The sequence below is a fragment of the Sebastes fasciatus genome, chromosome 21, assembly GCF_043250625.1.
Source record: "Sebastes fasciatus isolate fSebFas1 chromosome 21, fSebFas1.pri, whole genome shotgun sequence".
Classification (NCBI taxonomy): Eukaryota; Metazoa; Chordata; class Actinopteri; order Perciformes; family Sebastidae; genus Sebastes; species Sebastes fasciatus.
Window position 1 is genome coordinate 21,090,755 of NC_133815.1, and position 20,757 is coordinate 21,111,511.

The following is a 20,757-nucleotide window of genomic DNA, read 5'->3' on the forward strand; positions in this document are numbered from 1 at the left end:
TAATACAGTTATAATTATACATTCAAAAACATGTTGCAGTCCTCAAGACTGTGTGTAGTCGTGCTGTAGTGGATTGTCTGACATCACACTCCTATTTCAGTTTAACGTCTGAGCTGCAGGTGCGCTCTGTAAAAGAAATATTTTCAGGACTGCATTATTTGGTGTTAACAAGCGCAGCGAGCCGCCACTCCTTTTCCTCTTACTGCTCCCAGTAGTGTTTCCACTTCTCCACTTTCATCCATCTGGAAGTTGGCAGTGTTTTCAGTCATGAGTACGTTCTTGTATCCGTGTCACAGTGAGACACAATACCGAACCCTTTGTACTCCCCCTGACTCCTCACCAGTGTTCCCAATTCACCCAGCTCATTAGCAAGGCACATTTCCCCTTAATGATCGCAGTCTGAAAGTCTTCATATCAGCTGCACATCTGTAGTATCGCCTCCTCATAAAGCGTTTCTTAACTGTTGGAGCAATTTTGGCTTTGAAAGCCCAGGGCTTTTTTGCTTACAATTAACATTTTTAAAGGCCTCTCATGTCATAACACCTTTGTTTTAATGTGATCATTCAGCTGGGAAGCATCTGCAGGATAATGGTTTTCCCATGGCATATTTTCAGCTCACGATTATTCTTGGCCCAGGGCTAATGTAGCCCATTACATTTTTTACATTTACATTTTAGACGTGTAGCTAAGACTTGTAACCGGAGCTGCTTACAGTGAGAACTGGAGTAGGCTTCAGTTTCAAAGTCACCAACATTACCAGCGTTATTTAAAAAATAGTGTAAGGCGGGATTTAACCCATATTTTTTATAAACCTTGCTGCCTCAGTTGCACAGTTGCAGGACAAAAGGAAAGCAGCAAATTAAATATATTAGTTAAAGCTGCTTTACTCAATATTTTTATATTCACAATAAGTCACATGACTAATGTGTAATGTGAAAGGCGACACTCATAGTGACAAAGCCACACAAAATTGTCACCCAACTCTGCCAGCCCAGTCGCACAAAAAGCTGTGTGAATGCCACGATTGCAAGGCATTTAGCGTGCAATAAGAACTCTTCTTGCTTTTTGGCGTATCATTTGTACGCCATGTAGTCTGTACTGACTGCAATGTAAATGCATCCGTGTAAATATGCTAAGCTCAGAGCTAATGATGTAGGATAAAAAGTGAGAAAGACTGCTTAAGGTGGGGTAAGGAGGTGGATCTGTCCAACAAACTTTTAATCAGGAGACCAGTGTTTTGTAAGTTATGCTTGTGGCGTGTTTTCCGTACTTATTTTACATTGTTTCTGTACTATTTTACTTAATTTATGTACTTATTTCAAGCCCAAACATGACGTTTTTCCTATACCTAAATAGTAGTTTTGTTGCCTAAACCTAACTGCGGACCTTACCATAGCTTTGTTGTGTGGCGTACAAATGCCACGAATGTGACGTACAAATGATAGGTGAAAATCCGAAAATGCATCTTCATTACACACGGTATGTCCCAACGTTCTCAATGTAGACAGACGTTTTCAGTGGAAAAGCCACTCTTCGTTACCTGCCCAGCACCAAATGGCAGACAGACATTTAGCAGACTAAGATAAGTAATACATAAGTACCTCAGGAGTTCGTGGAGATCAAACCAGAACTAAAATGAAAATTGGACTTAAACTTGTCAAATGAATGCAGAAAAAACGTTTACATTTTTTAAACTTTAGACATACATACATACATACACACATATATATATATATTGCAAGAAGACGTCTGTGAAGAAAATGAGTCTATGAGAAAATGAGTCTACTTCTCACTTGATTTATTACCTCAGTAAACATGAGTTTATGGTCTCAATCGCTAGTTTCAAGTTTTCTTCAATACAGCATGATGTTCATTTAGTAAATTATGGTCCCATTTAGAGTCAAATAGACCATAAGGCAGGTGATGCTTTAGGGCGTGGCTACCTTCTCTTTGACAGGTGCTACCACGGCGTTGTCCAGTCTGGGAGTTGTCTGTGTTTTCATCTTAGAACTTTAATCCTTTTACAATGCGTTTTCAGTTCATGAAAGTCAATTGTAACATTTTGGTCGCTTAAAGTTGCGACCGCCCAAAACCAAGATGGCTTCAAATCGGCAGTCCACAAACCAATGGGTGACATCGCAGAGACTACGTTCTCTTCTTATAGGCAGTCTATGGTGTGAACAAGGATGAACACTCCATTTTATGAAACCTCTATTACAGTAAGTCATTTGAAACGGCGTTAACATTTGTCCAATGCAGAGCATCAAGAGGTGACCTGATGCAAACTGTTAGTTTAAGTGGGCATTTTTGTTGAAAGTGACTGTAGTTCCTGTACATTTTCTTTTCCCTCCCTTGAGCTAAACTGACAAAAACTTTCTGTCTGCTAAGTCTTGCACTGCTTCACACTATATGAACCTGGCCAGTCTGGGCCAACAATCCAGACACATTTTAAACATCATGGGGCTGCGACTGGAGCCTGGAGCTCTGCTCTGCTCTGCAGTCAGGAGGGTCTATAGGTATTCACTCTTCTTCAACTCATCCAGACATACAGGCTAATCTGCGCCGACAGCTGGGCTACTGCAGTCACACTCGGAATAAGAATAAAACTCATCTGGCGTAACGTGGCATTAATTCATGTGCTAACTGTGACAGGTCTAGGCTAACCACTTCTGCAGGCTACAGTCTGCTTTAAAACGTCCCCGTGTGAAATGTTGCTTTGCCTAGAGCCAAGAACCAATTTAGTGCACGGAGAGGGCCGTCGTGAGAAACGCTTCAGGGAGCTATAATCAATCATAATTCCTCAAAGTAGGGTGGTAAGTGCATTGCTCATCTTTCTGCCGTGGCACTGCTGAACTTGCACCATTCAGCTTTTATTCAGCGGTACGTTGAGGCCGACGACAGGCGGCGAACGGCATGCTGGAAGTGCTTGATCCGTCATTGAGAGTATTCCCTCCTTAACATCAGGTGCATTAAAGCATATATTGGCCAAAGTCTTATGTCATATTATTCACACAAAGCCTGTGTGTTTTCCTCTGAGTCTCAGGTCACGGCTTCATCACAAACACACACAGACATTTGAAGGAGATGGTGCAGATATCATTAGACCCTGACTTGTAAATTATAGATCAGTTGGCAAACACAGCAGCACGCTCTTTCGCTGCGCTACAGCATTTTGTGCTTCTTCACCACAACATTTAGAAAAAAAAATACACTAACCATGAATAATGCATTATTGGCAGTAATTCATACTCTTTTTATTTCTGTCTCCGTACAGAACACATGCACTGATGCTGCTTCTAATATTACTGGCTCATTTGGAGTTGTATAAACGGTAATTGTCACTGCCAAGAAAGCCATATTTTGCAAATTTTCGTAGCTTTTTTTTTTTCCATCATTCATCATCATTACACTGAAGGTTAATTTGAAATGTTGTGAAAAATTGTGAATTTTTTGGCTGGAAAAGCAAATATTTCCCAAAATGTCAGACTTCTTTCTTGAAGCTTTCAGTAGGTCTGCCATTTCAGGAAAATAAAAAACACTACCATATCTCCACATTTTTATATCTTGTCATAAAGTGCAGGAGATGGGAAGCGCCATTGCCTTCTTTAGTCTTTAGTGTTGTACTTCCCCTCCAAGTTTCTCCCACTGAAGTTATTAACAGCTCCGTTATGGCATCAGTCTGCCTTATTCCCACAAGCATAAGTTTGAAAAAGAAACTGTTGGCCACACTGAGGGAGAGTGAGAGTGAGTTAGAGAGAGACGGAGTTTGCCAACAGCGCCAATCGACCTACTTCCGATTTTGCGGTGCGGATCAGTTTCAGGTTTTTTGGCCAATGGGTGGCTGCATGGTACGACTGTTTACCCCGTACAGGAAGGGTGGAAACGTTTTCGGTGCAGAGCGGAGACTCTGGGTTTCGGAGCCGCTGTAACCACAACCAATCACTGGGGAAAATCTCCCCAAAGCCATTTTTCTCTCTCTCTGTGTGTGTGTGTGTGTGTGTGTGTGTGTGTGTGTAGTGAATTAGTTTCCATTGCCTTTGACTTTGAAGATTACAGTTTCTAGCCTTATCAGATCTACGGGGAGGTACTGCAAAACTATTTTTGACATTGCAGTGGCTGTCTGGGAGGTAAAGTCAGTGTAGGTTTGGGCTGATACTATCAATATATGTTAATAGTGATTGATGGATAGGTGTCTCTTCAAATTCACTACTGTAGTAGCAAAAATATAAAGAACATTGATTGAAAGTGCTAATTCCCTTATTCTTTACTAAAACGGTTGGTGAACTAAGTGTAAGCGTGTTTTGGGTTTACCCTCCATATTATCATGGAGCTTCCAAGTTCAAACATCTGAATGAAAGTTTTGTTTTATTGCATCTTTCAGCCCAGTATCAGCCCATTATCTCATATATGTTCATATCGGACTATTTTGCCTATTTACATTAATGCCTAAGTAATGTGTCCCACAGTGTATTTATTACAAACAAGTAATTTTAACCGTAACAATGTTGTTTCCCAAACCAAATTATGGCATTTTTATATATTGCCGTTGCCGGAGGCATTATGTTTCCGTCGGTCCATCTGTCCGTCCCATTCTCACGATATCTCAGGAACGCCTATAGGGAATTTCTTCAAATTTGGCACAAATGTCCACTTTTGGTGGTCAAAGGTCAAAAACTGACCGTCACGTTCTTGTGATATCACAGGAAGACCTTGAAGGAATTTCTTCAAATTTGGCACAAACGTCCACTTGGACTCAGGGATTTACTGATTAGATTTTGGTGGTCAAAGGTCATTGTGACCTCACAAAACATGTTTTTGGCCATAACTCTGCCATAATATATATGCCAATTATGCCAATTTCACACAAATGTATAATAAGATTAAATGATGACGTAATGACAGTTTGATGACATGGATGTAAACTGCAACTTGACTGGTTGGTTGGAGGCATACAACCGTGAGACGGTAATTCTAGATTCACTTGCATTTTATTTTCTTTATTGTAATTGTGCACATTGTCGGTCATGCTTTTAGGGATTTGGGAAATGCAGAGTCTGCACATATTAGAGCAGGCAGCACATTGGTCCTCTTGCTGCTGGCTAGTGTGGTTAGCTTGCAAGTTTCTCCAAAGGTAGATCCATATTCAGTTAACTACAGCAGCTATCCTCGGGTGCTACTTTCTGTGTTTGCTCGCGGTCAAACTCAGAGAGAAGTATTTGATATTATTTCTTTACAATAGGAGTTTGCATGGAAAGGTTAAAGCTGAAGTAGACGAGATTGGAGAAAATATGATTAAAGAAAGTTATTTTTATAAAACGGTCGCTATATCATGACAGTAGTACATGAAACAGATAACCTGAAAGAAATCATGTGCCTCTGTGTCCTCCGGTGCTCCTAATGGCATCTGCAAGATTTCACATACCAGAGGAAAACAAGCAGTCAGAGCTGATCTGAGGTCTGCTGTCCAGCTGTCGTCTATGAGAGCCGGCTGTCAATCACTCACGAACTCCGATCAAACGGTCAAACTAGGCAGCGTTGATCAAATATGAATCAATATTATGTTACGTTAATGCCTATTTCTCGCCTCAAATGTTTTCAGAATCATCTTGTAGTGCACGGTTTAGCTGTAAAATGAGAAAGTGTGTGACGCCGCCGCCATTGTGAAATCTGGTGAAGAAACGCTCTCTCAATGAAGTGATTGGTCAAAGTCTCCTGTCACTGGCTAGATTTTCTAAAGCCTGAAAACAGACATGAGGAGGTGCAGAAGTCTAGTTTTCTCTCAGAACACTTGAATTACAATATGCTGAAAGGTTGTTATGGAATTTTTTTCCCCAATGATGCCAAAAATATACTGCCTACTGCCACTTTAAGGATGCTCAAGTTGCTTGTCCTGTTACATTAGCGAGTGTAAAGTTGGCATAGTCACATGGCCGCAACAATGAGAATACGACCCAGTTTGAAAAATACCATATTGAACCTTAACCATACTTAATTTATTTGCTAGCCTACTGTCCCTTCACCATATGATGACAGCTGAAGTTGAGTAGGAAGAACTTGATTGCACCGAGCTAACTCACACAGTACACTACAGTACCTACTCCATGCTTTACTTCCCACACAACTCCTCCACACATCCTCTTCCTCCCTCTTCCTCTTTATCTTTCGGTCTTTCATCACAGGTTCCTCCTGTTTGGGATTTTTGCTTTCATCAGCAAAGAGACCGGTAGGACTCTAAAGCCAAAAAAAATCAACTGTCTCCCCCCCCCCCCCCCCATGCGTCTTCAACTAATCTACTGCCAAATCAGCTGACAACCCTCGTACTTGAATAGCTTCGTCTCATTCATACAGCTTCCTTCTGATCTCTTTAAACAAACTCGAGCTACATCAAGTTCTTCAGTCCATACAAGTGTGTGAAGCACGCCACACATGTGTTACCCCCTTTCTTCTCTAACGGTACAGATAACAGGGACCCTAATGCTTCTGCAAAGTGAATCTGGTTTCTCGCTGGTGTGAAACTGACTGCACGACTAAGCTTATTATGTAAATATCCAATCTGTTCCCAGCGATGGCAACGTGTGGGCTGTAATCAGGTTATTTTTACACCAAGCCGACCCATTTCAGCTGTTTGTCTGTACGTCTGTGTGTCCAAAAGTTTAAACAAATCAGTGGCCGGCTCGGACGGAGCCACATGGCGGGGGCTCGGGCGTCACGGCTGGGTTAATAGAGATCAGCTCTTCGCCTTATGTTAAAACTTCCTAGAAGAGACGGTGCAATCACATCAGTGATGGGTCTGTGATCAGAGCCAGAGACCCAGATGTGTTGATTTCCTGTGTCATTTGGCCCTGGGAGCTCAGCCAAGCCATGATTCCAAATGGCAAAACTACCGGTTTTTACATCAGTGCACATGCGGTGCTATATTCGGGTTGGGTTGATGACTTCGTATAAGAATGCACGTGCAAACTGTAGTGGGGCTTTTTTAAGCTACAAGCAGGTACTTGCATAAACTCTCTCTTTGAAATGTGAAAGGATTCGATGCAAGTTGGGAAAGAGAGAGTCAAAACCTTCCATGTTTTATTGAACTGAGTGACTAAATGTGCATTGGCAGACTTGGAATGCAAACTCCTATAAATTCAGTAAAAAGGGTGAAATTAGAGAACTAATGAAACACATGAAATAAAACTTTGGAGCAGAACTTGACATTCTTTAAAAAGATCGAAATTAAGTTCTGTAAAAATAAGATCCAAGAAACCTTCTTTATAAATATGTTTTTATAGACAATATTGTGAGTACTTGAGAATTTTTAGAGCAGGGGTTCTCAAACTTTTTGGGGTCAGGGACCCAGTGTTCTAAAACTTTTCAACCTTAATACTTCAGACCTGTTTGATAGCGATAAACAGAACCACATTTCAATTTGAATCATGTTAATACCTTTGTTTTGCCCTGATATTCCAGGTCCTATGTAATCAGATGTCAGCTTGTCAGCTTGGCCGGTTTCATGGCTTCGTTCGCTAGGTCCTGAAGACACATGACGCATTTTGGTCTCCTGTCGCTCGATATAACTGTCATCATATTTTCTCACTTTAGCTAGTTTAGTCTTAGCTCCACTTGACGATATGGACTGACTCAAATATTTCTCCATGCTCGCCAGCTACCTTGCTGGCTAATAACCTGAGCTAAGCAGCAGCATGAACATGAAGTTTCTATTGGCCCAAAGCTAACGTGGGTGGGAGAAATGGACACAATCTGCTTGTTTTATTGGCGCAAATGGTCCCCATCTGTAGATATGTACTTTTTAATGATACAGCACCATTTTTTTAACCCTGGGGGTCCCCGGACCTCACTTTGAGAATCACTGTGTTAGAGATGAAATTGAAAATAGTGGCACGAAATAAACAAAACGCCTTGCTGACAACTGCAAACCATTTGTGGTTAGGAAGAGTTTCCATGTGAAAGAAAGCAACACTGTGATGGTGAAAAGCCCCCCAAAATGATTTTTGGGTTCAGCCCCAAGTAAAATGGTCCAACTGTGAAAAAGGCTCTTGTTGGAAGAGAGCAGTTATTTCTTACTGGAGTGCCTTTTCCTTTTAGTTGGCTTCAGCTGGCCGTATGATAACACGGCAATCAATCCGAAACCTTGTTGAGAGGGCGGCTTCTCGCTGTGCTTCCAATCCGACCCCAGAGCTTCATCTGGAGAGAGAACGTGATCTGATCGTGATCCCACCCAACCTCAGGAAACATTTTAGGAGTTGAACACGCTGTGAAGTCTGGGTTGAAGACGAGTTTTACTCCTTAATAATGAGAGAAATGTCTCCTTTTGTTGATAAATTGAGGCACGTTTGAAATTTTATTGCGATGAGCAAAGCAGAATTGCACAGGACATTTTCATTCCCAGAACAAATGTGGGCTTACTTTAGGGTTTTGCAGTACCTTGAATAAAACAATCACTTGGGGTAAACTCGGTGCTTCGTTGCAGATCTCTTCATCTTCCCCTCATACTCTTTTTTTAATTCCTCTACTCGGAGAGAAAGGGAGACAGACGGGAGGCTTTGGATTCATGCTGCCAGCAGATCCAGGAGGTCTGACTGGGAGCAGATGCAGCAGTTATGAGACAGAGTCATGTTTGGAAAGGAAGGCTTTGAGGATCCTGGCAAGGATCTGCACTGGTGGGAGGGCCAGTTGGAAAGGGCCAGAACCTTTTCAGAAAGGGTATTCAGGATTATCGAGTGAGAGAGGAAATCATTAAGAAGAGGAGAGGAAGAGAGACGGTGAGAGCGAGGGAGTTGGGAAAGGAGAGAGGAAGTCAGGATGAGAAAACGATTTAACCAGCCAACAAACTTCTAAATGAGCACGAGGAGAACAAAGAAAGGAAGTCAAACTTTCACATTGGAAAAATTTTTTATTGTAACCTTTTATCACCGCTAAACGCAGTGGAATTAATTAAATCCAAGGGATAAAGAGAAGGGACTTCTGTGTCACAACTGCTACCTCGTTTCGGCTGTGTTGGTGCAGTTTTTTCGCCAATGAATATTCAACCAAATGCAATGCAAATTACAAATCATATTCACTGATTTAAAAGGAGCACACAGATGCTTTCAGACATAGAGCAAATGGGTCAGCATATGATAATAAAGAAATAAAATCTCTGTATCATCTTGATAGTAATTGCCTGCTCTGTAGCTCAGTGCTAATAGACCAGTTTCCAAGTGGCATCATCATAAGATGCCTGTCCACGACGGGGGGGAAGAAAACAAGAACGACAGAACAACTACAAGTTGGTTTCGTGCCATAAACTGAAGAAAATGCAATAATGTGTGGAAAATCCCAAGAAGGTATCCTACCAACCCTGTCACACCGCCGATTGGGCAGCGCCCCTCGTCATTGAAAACCGACGCACAGAGTTACCCTTAAGCAACAGTTTGTGACGAACCAGGCTTCAACCAACTCCAATGTAAACCCACCTGCAATGCTATTCGACAGTTGGACGTAGTATTAATAGCGTGAAAGTCTGCTAAGGGCGAGAGGGATTGGTGGTGGATGGGTCAAACTAACACAAGACTTTCAACCAGGAGACCGGTGTTCGTGTCCCGTGTGAAACAAAAAGTAACGCTGACTTATTTTGTGACGTACGTCGTTAGTTACTTTACTCGTTGGTATCGTCAGTCCTGTGAGTCACGTGAGTCGATAGTCACCTGACTTGTTATCGTTAATCCCGTTAGTCACTAGTCCCGTGAGTCGTAGGTCACGTAAATTGAGTCAGTGAAGTGAACATCAACCACGACCGTTTCCTAACTCTACCTAAGGGGCTGTGTTGCCTAAACCTAACTTTCGTCAAAACGGAAGTTTATTTTGAAAGGACACCATGCATGTAAAGAGAGCGTCTTGACACGCTGTTCTGTCCAAAAGTAACGCAAGAATTGCATAATGTGCTTAATTAGCTATTAGCATCTAGCTATCTGGTCAGAGCCCTGGATTTTAATAAGGTGTTGGATAGTTTGTACAAACAGCAGGAATTTCACGCAAACATATCTTTTTTTTAAATGTGAACATTACATGCGTGGACAGTCACAGGTAATTTCTCACTACTTGTAGAGCTAACTTTGTGTAGTCTTGGTTAGCATTATTACTTCTACAAGGGTTAGCAGTATTACTACTACTAGGGTTGGCATTATTACTGCTACTAGGGTTAGCAGTATTACTGCTACTAGGGTTAACATTATTACTGCTACTAGCTTCAGTTTCTCACTGGAATTCCATGTGTCGTGTTAGCTAGCTAAAGTCGACAGATGCTGTGTTGTTTGGGATCAAAATAACTTTGGGAAATGCCAGAATTTTTTTAACCTCTAAATAGAAATTGTACTTGTTTCCAGCAAGACACACTATTTTGAGTGAGAGGAGGACGTTGGCGTGATCTCAACAGTGAGAAGAAATGAGAACTTGTCAGGTTAAGTTGAATCATTGATCCACTCAGGATTCCCAGGGTGATTTTAGTGTCTATATTCTCATCACTTAAGAGGTAAATCAACCATCTCTGTGTCTCCCATAAATCTCTACAAGTCTAAACTGGGGCTCAGCTGTTAAAGCAAAAAGTAAATTAACAATTCACGAGTCTGCGATCCGCTTTGTTACACACAGTGGGAACTAATGGCTGTGTGAGTCAGCAGACCTCAGAGCACAACATATCCTTTATCCTTTATCCAACCTCGTGACGAACTGTGTCACATGTCATCGCTGCAGTATCACACAGCGTTTCTCACATACTGTATCTAGATGTACATTTGATTCACGTGTAAACTGTGTTATTTGTAGTCCCAAAAGTGACTTAGAGTGACCATGACAGTTTTTGTGTGTCCCATAGAAACTCAAGACATCACGGGTCACACAGGGGTCAAACAGATCATTGTGATAAACAGTTGCATTCCTGACTGCAAAGTTGCTGATGTTTTTCTAAACTTTAAATGGAGTTTTCCATTTAGTGTGATCGTTGAATTCCTCAGAGGAGGGTGGTGTGTGTGTGTGTGTGTGTGTGTGTGAGTGTGTGCAAATTGAAACCCCATCAATCGGCTAATGGTGCGGCTCACCTAACTTTTCTGTAGCACATACACACACACTGACACACACTGACTTGTTCCTCATCCCCAGGTGTTAGTCTAAGTGGAAAATCATTGATCTGGCTCATTAGATCTGACCCTTCTCTATTATCCGAGGAGATTAGAGAGAAAAGGCTTTTTCATTAGATCAGGTTTTGTTTGTGTATTAGTTCTTTCATCAGGCAACAGCGCTTACATCACATATTTTTACTTTCAAAATATGACAGATAAAATCATCACAGCATGCTTTATATCTGTAAAGATGATTAGACCTTGATGAAAGGTTTGCCTGTAAAAGCAGGACCTTGAAACCTTGATCGCATCACTTACTCTACTACAGTAACTGCAGTGACAGCCGATGTCATCATCATCACCTACTGGAAACGATGCTGAGACACAGAAGGGACCTCTGGGTACCATTGAAGACTCACTAATACACTGAGGGTTGTGCTTATTTGAAATGAGCACTGAGCCTATCATCACCCTCTAGTGGCCTTGAAGGATTTATACATTAAATACAGTAACGAGAGAGACAACAACACACACAGAGACAGAAACACAATGATACAACATGCAGTTTTATCATCATCATTTAATGAGAAGGAAAAAACACCAATAAAAAGAAACAATGTAAACATAAAACAGCTTTTTGAGGACTCTATATTCTTGTATAACTGACAGTGTGTTTATGCAATTCACTGAAACATTTATATCAGGAAAAAAAGTAAGTAGGCTATATTAAAGCAATGCTTCAACCACATTTGTCTCGATATAGGTCTTGGTTGTAACAATAAGCATTTTCTTGCTGCAGTTTTCCGAATATTAAATTCATAAATATGCCCAAAGTAAGCCAGGTTCAGCACTTTGCTGAAACCTTTGAGCTGTAGCCTAATGTTAAAACAAGTGTTTGGAAAGTGAAATAATGTGAGCATAAACTACATTCTGCTTTTATTTTGAAATTTATGAGCAGAAGTTGTCTTTGTATTCTGGTATCCTGTCCTGGGGTACAAAGGTAAAATCATACAGATGTTAAAACATGTTTTTGGTAAGTGAAATAATGTGAGCATAAACTACATTCTGCTTTTATTTTGAAAATTATGACCAGAAGTTGTCTTTGTCCTGGGGTACACAGGTAAAATCATGCAACTGTGCATGATTTTTAAGTGCATAAGATAAAAGATAAAGATAAAAAGGCAAAGATAAAATCATATAACTGTTAAAACATGTGTTTGAAAAGTGAAATAATGTGAGCATAAATTACATTTTGCTTTTATTTTGAAATTTATAAGCAGAAGTTTTTCACTTTACATTTATTGTAAAGTGAAAAACTAGGATCTCCAAATTTGTAAAGTTGATTTAGTGATTATTTGTATGAATAAAGGAGCTATATAATGTACTGACAGAGGAAACACCGTCAGGACTGTGTTTATAGGAGAGTTTGGATGGGGAGTGGGATGATAATGGGGGGGGTAACGCATGCGCATTGGGTGGGAAACACGGGTTGAAAACGGGCAGCTATGCCGCGCGGTGCAGAAAACGGGCTGGACGCGTCTGCTTGGAACAACGACCGGCGTACCGGAGGACTGACCCGGGGACTGCGGAACCGGGAGGAGGCTGCTGACTGCAGGCGTTAACGGAGAGACTTTCCCCGGGGAGAAACCTCCTCCTCCTGAAGAAACCACCGCGGCGGAAGCAGCGAAGCGAAGCGACGAATCCCCTCTTTCTCCTCTCTTCCTTTCCTCTCTCCTCTTCCTCTCCTCTCCTCTGCTTGAGAGACACCGAGACACCAGCAATGTTGCTGCTAAACGTGTAGGATTTATCCCCCGCTGTCCATTGTGTTTTGTACCGACTGTAAATAAAGAGCCGAACAGAGACAATAAGCGACACCAGCGGTGGTTCACTATGGTTTTATTGGCGGTCCGCAATAGGAGATGTCTTAATAGCTGCTGTATGGGGACGCTGTGCTTGCAGTTGTTGCTGTGGATTTTATGCGCCGTGAACGGAGAGGAGCAGCCGTTCAGTGTAGAGGTAAGAACCCTTATTATGTTGACAATATTTCATGCTTTGCCTCCTATTAGTCTGCAGTATTTCTGTTGAGTTATTTCAAAAGAATAATGCATTTTGTTGCCCATGTTTAGTCTGTGTTGATGTTCCAGTATAACAACAGGGTCTTTGTGAGGTGCCCAGCTGGGCTGCCTGGAGTCCCATCCTGTGTGCTTTTCTCCACTTTTTTTAAAATGTATTTTGTTAAAAGACATTTTTTTTATATTTTAGTATGAGAGTATGTATAACAGCATAATAACCTTATTTATTATCCCTATCTGGGCTTGTTTATGTTCTCAAAGTGGGCTATTATTTCAGCTGAGAAGCAGTGTCACCATGCAGAATAAGTTTAATTTCATGATAATATGTCCTCCAGTACACACTCAACATTGGTTTAAATTTAATAAACTCTAATAGTCTTATCTCCATATAAAATTTACATGTAATTCAATATTAACTACAAAAATCTTCCCAGAGAAGTCAATTAATCAGAGTAGCTTCATGGATCTTTGTGTTTTTAGAGGTCTGTGACTTGAAAATTGAAAAGGAAATCCACTTTACAGCATTCAGATAGTATCACATGTGTCATTATAACAAAAGCAGCACATTGCTCTGAGACTTAATTCTGTTTAAAGTGATCTTATGGGTTCAAACAGGCAACAATGTGGGCAGCTAGAGGAGATTTCTAACTGAGAGACAAAGGTTTCTTTTCATAGGGCGCTTTTATTCAGCTCTGATAATGGATTGTTAAAAGCCTTCTGGCCACAAGTGTTACGCCAATAAACTTTAACACTTAACCAGCCTTTAAAAACAATCAATGTGTTTGTCTTTCAAGAGTCTGCAGAACTAACACTTTCCTCCCCGGTGGGCAAAAAGAGAAATTTTAGGGTTTTATAAAGGGCACATCTGTCTACATCCTTTTGTTTGTTTTTATTTCCGGAGCAAATCGCCTCTGTTTAGCCAAAGTTGAATGCATACAGCTATCATAAAGTGTTACACTGCAACCCCCTTTGCTGTCTCTTACACTCGGCTGCACACACACACAGAGACACCACACAGGAACATCCTGGCATGTCTACTGACAGTCATTCAAGTCCCACATCCACACATCCACATGATTTGCAAGCTTGGCGTGCCACGCTGCTCCCTTTAGAGAGGCAGGGAGCAGATTTAGTCCAGATGCTACAGGTTATTCAGTTAGAATGTCCGAGCTCACATGACAGACAGACAGGGGGAATAAAGATGTTAAAAGGTTTGTTCTTTGTACTCAGTTGATATATCTTATTCTGGGCTGAGTTAGTAGACCAATGTCCCCTAAAATGACCATAAATAACCTTCACTCTGGGCCAATCGGATGTCAAAAACCCACGCTTTCCATTAAGATCTAGCCTTGTTCTTTGTTTGCAAGACATAACGGCAGCTGGTATTATTATCATTGTCATATTTTCTAATTTATTTCAAGCTCCTAGCTTGGCTTCACATTCCCTTCTCCCACGACGTCCTCTGCCTTGACTTGCATGTTATTTTCCTCCCCCAGCCTGTGCATATTGCCCTTTCCTTTCCAAGATCGTCTTTGTTTAACTTGCAAGTGAATGTACTGTAGTCAAGGCACTCTGATCTTTCCTATTTTATATTGGCTACTTGTACTTCAGAAAAGTCAGTCTGTGGCAGTGACCTCCTTTGGCTTTTAAATGCGTGCTGCTTTAGCTTTAGGAATACGTTTTCATAGGGAAAAATGTAGGAATAACAGCCAATACATTTATGCATATATAAGAGTAAAAGTTCTGATGGCAGCCTCCTGCTATGCCTGTCATGCGTCCTGCCAAGAGAATGCAGAACATGTGTTTACAGTAGTTTTCGAATCTGTGATCTCTGTTTCCAGCTTCCTGACATGATAGTATGCGTTGCAAGAATTCAACGCTTCCAAGTTCGTGGCTTTTCGCTGTAATGCGAGCCACTCGTGGCCCCTAATTTCACCATCATCATTGTCTTGGGTGTCCCAGAGGTGAGCGGAATCTTAAGCCTGCCGAAGGGCGTATCGCGAATATTTTACCCCTATTATCCACATGATGCCCTTGAGCAAACTCTTAAAGGTTTGCGCATCAAGTTGCCAAAAGCATGAGTGAGAATGTGCTGCTTTCAGGTGTGTAACTGTGTATGTCCATTAGGACGTCAGTGAAGATGAAAATGCACACTCGGTGGACTATGAATTGGGTTCAATAGAATGCAGAAATACAACTTTATTTGACCCTAAGAGGTAGTTGAAGCAAGGCAAAGCTATAGCCTAAAATGCAAGTGCTTTGTAAACCAGTGTTGCCATGTCTGGCTTCAAAAGCCTAATCCAGCAGTATTATTATGCTGCAGTTAGACAGTAATTGTACAGCCAGTAGCAGGATGAGTAATGTCCCTCTGTAACAGTTTCGTTATGTATCCAGTTATGTATCCAGTTTCTATTTTGTAAAGACTGTGGACGGTGTTGAACTGGTTTCATTGGAGCCATTTACTGGATGTATAAAGAGAACTGGATACATATTGGAGGCGGGGTCCTGTTCATTCCTATGAAAGTTGCTCAGTGGCGCATGAAGCCAAAAAAGGTTGGCTTTCAGGTATAAAACTATCCGGATCTTCTACATCTGTGGGGCCCGTAGAGCAGGCGCACTAACATTTCCTTTAACCTCGCCTACAAAACCGCTCGGTCAGGCTACCTTACATAAACAACAAACACATTCTCATCCCAACCCTCGCACTTTGTCACATCGCATGTAGTCACTTTAGGTTTAGGCAACAAAACCATTTAGTTAGGTTTAGGAAAAAACAACATGGTTGCACTTAAACCTACTACATTTCTACACTGAAAATGTAGTAACGTGAAAGTGAATATTATAACGCACGGGTCACGAATAGCGGTCTCCACAGTCATTTCCTGCACACTTTCTCAGAGCATTTACTGTCGCCGTGGTTGGATTTACATCGTAGTTGATGGAAAACCTGGGGCATTTCATACAGATGCCAAGGGGCGTGACAAAGCCTCAGTATTTGACGGCCTGGGAAAGAGAACAGGCTGGAACAAGAGCATGAAAAACAACTCTGGATTCAGCTATCATTTTACAACTTTTAGGACCTAATGAGGGCTATGTAAGTGTTCATACTGGGAAGATGATTTATTCGCTGATTTACAGCTCTTTCACAATATAAGTCTACGGGAAAAAGTCTTTTTGGGCCCAACGTGACGGACTCAGAAGTCGTAATTCCACGGTTTGGCCACTATGTCAAATTGGCTCCGAAGCCCGGCGCTGTTCCTTGGTGACTTGTTGTGTAACGCTTACACCACAGGTTATAGAGAGAGTATATCCTCTAAATAACAGGTGTGGTTTGAGGTGGGAGGTCACCTAAACCATCCCTGTAATTGCTGGTCAGACTGCGGTCTCTTAGAAAACTTTTCGGATGGCAGCTTTAGTGCTGACTTCCTGGATTCGACTTCACGGCTGAGTTTACTGTATTGCCAATTTTCTCCTTTTCTTACAATTTTCTTTGCTCTGGATTACATTTTACAGAAAGCACAAGCTGTCGCTGGGTGATAAAGCAGTAATTAATACCAACTTGTAACACCTCACTTCAGCCCAGCACTACAGATCTGCCAGTCTGTGCTTACTGCTGAAATATTTCCCAAAGCTCCTCAGCTTTTTGTTTATCCGATTGTCTTCCCCTCAATAAGTCGTTTTCTCTGCAAATTAGACAATGTCATTAACAATGACACAGCCACGAGTTAATTTCAGTCATCTCCTTGTGCGTTTTCATATAAAATCGATATGGATTTAAACAGAAAATAACAAAGTCATTTTTTAAATGCCTTCTCTTGCAAGGCCACATACGATACTGTACTGTAGGTGGGCTGTGCAAGCAGTCGAGCTATCTCGGGTTATTTTTATCATTAGCTTTTACATAATGCAGAGTAATTAAAAGAGAGATGATGGATTTTTAATCTCTTTTTTTTCCTGTCTGTGTTCAACACTGTCTCATAGTTGTTATATGAGGTGGATAATCAGTGTATTACCTACACAGCCCTTTTCGACGGGGAACGGAAGCTGCTGTATCTATCTGTGCCCCCGACAAAACCACCAGACTCCATTGGAAAAAAATTGTAATTTTACCCCGCAGAACACGGGTTACTGCCTTGATCAGTTAGATTGTTTGCGGTATTATGTGACTTTGGTGTACAATAACACAAACAAACGAACCGATCGAGGCAGCGGGAGGCTAGCAACTTTCGTGTTCAGGTAAAATAACTGTTTTTTTCAATGGAGTCTGGTTGAATTGGCTAGAACATAGATGGATACAATGGCTTCAGTTCCTCGTCGAAAACAGACCGTATAGCTGTCTCACAGCAAGATAAACCGCCTTTTGAATGCAGTCACCATGTGACCAATAGACTATGTTCATTTTTAAGAATTTGCAAACATTGCAGTGAAGCTGGAATATATTCATTTCCTTTTGTTTCCATCTGTGTCCAAAAAAAAATAGTCTGGTTACATAAAATCCTCATTGTATCACTCACAGCTATTTCTGTGCTCTGTACTCTACCTTCTTTGTTATTCTGTTGGGATTTGTGATATTTTGACTCATGGCTGATTTTTCTCACCACAGTAGCTTTCCCTAGGAACACAACAACAACACAGTGAAAGCACCAAAGCCTCATGAGCATCGCGTCGCCTTGGTTAAAAAAGCTCAGTATTTCACAGCGAGGCATCAGGTGCAGCGCTTCACTCTGAGCCACATTAAGTGTTTGAATCACGCCACTCTGCTCGCCAGAGACAAAGCGAAGTTGCTTAGTCAGAGAGATAATCTGCTGTACAACAAAGAGAGCGTTAAGTTGCTCCGGTGTACTCCCATCTGTTAACACATCCTGTCTCAGATGGATGAATGAATTAATAAAAGCTGTCTGACTGTCAGTTGTAATGATTAACTCCACCAAGGGTTTGATCTGTTCCCTCTGTTTGTCTGTCAGCGAGTTATCTCGAAAAAATCTGATTTCCGTGAAATGTTGTGGACAGACCTTGTGTCAGAAACAAAATTGATTATATTTTGGTCGTGATCCAACATTAGTCAGTTATTGCCTTTTAGCCATGACGATGAAACAGATAAGATCAGAGACTTATGATTGCAAAATCTATGTAACGTTAAATAAAGGAATATGTGTTCGGGTGTAATTGTAATTCAATATTAATGTTTATCTACTTCAGGTGGAATCATATTGGGATATGATTATATTAGGGCTGCCAAAGTTAATGCAATAATAACATGCTTACGTAAATGAGTTTTAACGCCACTAATTTCTTTAATGCATCAACGCAGCTTGCGATTTTTAGGTTGTAGCAGACTCATTTTTAAAGCTAGAGTGAAGATACTGGCATCATATGAAAATACAAAAACCTAAAGAATCGATTGGTACCAACATACTAGTTTGTTTGGAAGGAGGCTAAATAACGCTCCAAACTTACTGGCATGGCCATTTTCAAAGGGGTCCCTTGACCTCTGACCTCAGGATATGTGAATGAAAATAGGTTCTATGGGTACCCACGAGTCTCCCCTTTACAGACATGCCCACTTTATGATAATCACATGCAGTTTGGGGCAAGTCCTAGTCAAGTCAGCACACTGACACACTGACAGCTGTTGTTGCCTGTTGGGCTGCAGTTTGCCATGTTATGATTTGAGCATATTTTTTTATGCTAAATGCAGTACCTGTGAGGATGTTTTGTGTTGGTTATTGATTTATAAATAATAATAAATATATACATACATTTGCATAAAGCAAGCATTATTGCCCACTTCAATGTTGATAAGAGTATGAAATACTTCAATGGGAGTTCACTGGGTTCAACATCAATTTAATTATTTTATACAGTATGTTACATACTGTACATAATAAACTATTCGTGTTAATAATCATGATGTTAAATTCAGCCGTAACGCCCAGCCCTACTCCACCAGTCACATACCGTTGACATTGTAACTACTGTAGCGGTTCCCAGCACTATTCTAATGCCTGGCACAGTCCAGTCCAATGCAAACTACTTAGTGCTGTTGTCACCATGTGGGGAATGGTAGAGCTTCATTCCCGTCACAGCTCATGTTACCAGTCGGCATGCTCGGCCTCTGAGTGACATCCGAATAATGGAAAGCAACTGGTGTGAATGTGAATGTGTGTGTAAACAGTTGTGGTCTCTCTCACTTCCGTGGATTTTTGTCATCACTCACTCCTCACTGTTTGTGCATGTGTTCAGTTGTAGCCGTGTGTGTGTGTCTGTGTGTGTGTGGGTCTGTCAGTCTTCCCAGCCATATTAGCATGGGACAGTGGCTTCATTGCCCTCACAGGCCTGTTGGTGACCAGAGCAAAGCAAACAGCTGAGGGATTTCTTTATCAGGACTAAACTTAGGCTTAAATATTTATGCAACTCAAAACAGTGTTAAAACAATATGAAAGATCTTATTTGCTATTTTTGGTGATAAGCATTCACTGGCATGGTGTTTTTTTGTTTTTGCACCGCATTTCCCAGAAATCACTTGCCAGTCAAACAGCGTACATGATACTGTGGTGTGTTTTTACTTGAAATTTCTCTTAGTTTGAATGTTCCTTCACTTTCCTGTGTCATGGAGGTTGTCAGTACTTATATGTTTATTAACTACGCTACACAATTGTCCAAAATAGCCTAAAATTAAAAATGCATCTCTGCGTTTAGAGTATAGACTGTATATACATATATATAGATGGACGCCGCAATGGACGCTGTCAATCATGACTTCTAAACCCCTTTTTATAGCATCAAATAGCAAATTAAAACCAAACTTATCAGAAAAATGAACACTTGAACATTCATCAGTGTGAACTACCTAAAATGACAGAAACCATCTTTGGGAAAAATTTATTTGAAGTGTACTTTGATTTTTAACTTTTTCTGACATGGAGGGGGCGGGATTTATGACCTATACTGCAGCCAGCCACCAGGGGGCAATCGAGATGTTTTGGCTTCACTTTTGGGGAGCCGTCATGTCGTCCATCTTCTATGGTTTAGAGCAGCAAAAGGAAAAACTACTGTTACAATTGCCTTTATGTTTCATCAATCAGTGATAGTCTTTAGGCTTTTATTTACATGGAAATATAGTCATTTATTCCTTTAACAGTTTTCATTCTTGTTTTTGACAAAATAGATCCCAAGTTGTTGCTGTGGTTTCCATGCAGCCATATTTTTCTCCTACCTACGGTGCACTTTGTATGTATGGGCTTACCTTCTGTGTCTGAGTGCATGCACGGGTACTTATGAGTGTATTTATACTTGTGTGCTTCGCCCTCGTTTCTCACTGAGCAATCACACGGATCGCAAACACACCCAGCATCCTTGACGTCATTTGGCTTTGGTAAGAGAGCAGATTTCGAAGCCACTGGGGTGTCTGTGTCAGTCTGTTCACCCAATTCTAGAGAATACACAACACCTGCACTGACCTAAATGATTCATAATCACACACAGACGCCGACACACACACACACACACACACACACACACACACACACACACGCACACACACACACACACACACACACACACACACACACACACACACACACGCC

General features: G+C 41.2%; 1 protein-coding gene and 1 long non-coding RNA gene across 5 annotated transcripts in view; one reads left to right on the forward strand and one right to left on the reverse strand.

Moving 5' to 3' along the window:
* Nucleotides 1-20,757, reverse strand: part of LOC141759893 (uncharacterized) — a 488,172-nt gene that overhangs the window by 197,725 nt on the left and 269,690 nt on the right. The window lies entirely within an intron of this gene.
* mmp16a (matrix metallopeptidase 16a (membrane-inserted)) overlaps nt 1-20,757 on the forward strand; it is a 168,758-nt gene that overhangs the window by 71,083 nt on the left and 76,918 nt on the right. For 2 of the 4 annotated variants that reach the window (XM_074622363.1, XM_074622364.1), the window contains exon 1: nt 12,579-13,115. The exons of the other annotated variants lie outside the window; for them this stretch is intronic. In XM_074622363.1, coding sequence (XP_074478464.1) covers nt 12,990-13,115 — 126 coding nt within the window. In that variant the 5' untranslated portion in view covers nt 12,579-12,989. Of the gene's footprint in view, nt 1-12,578; nt 13,116-20,757 lie in introns of those variants that run through there. 4 annotated transcript variants of the gene reach the window in all.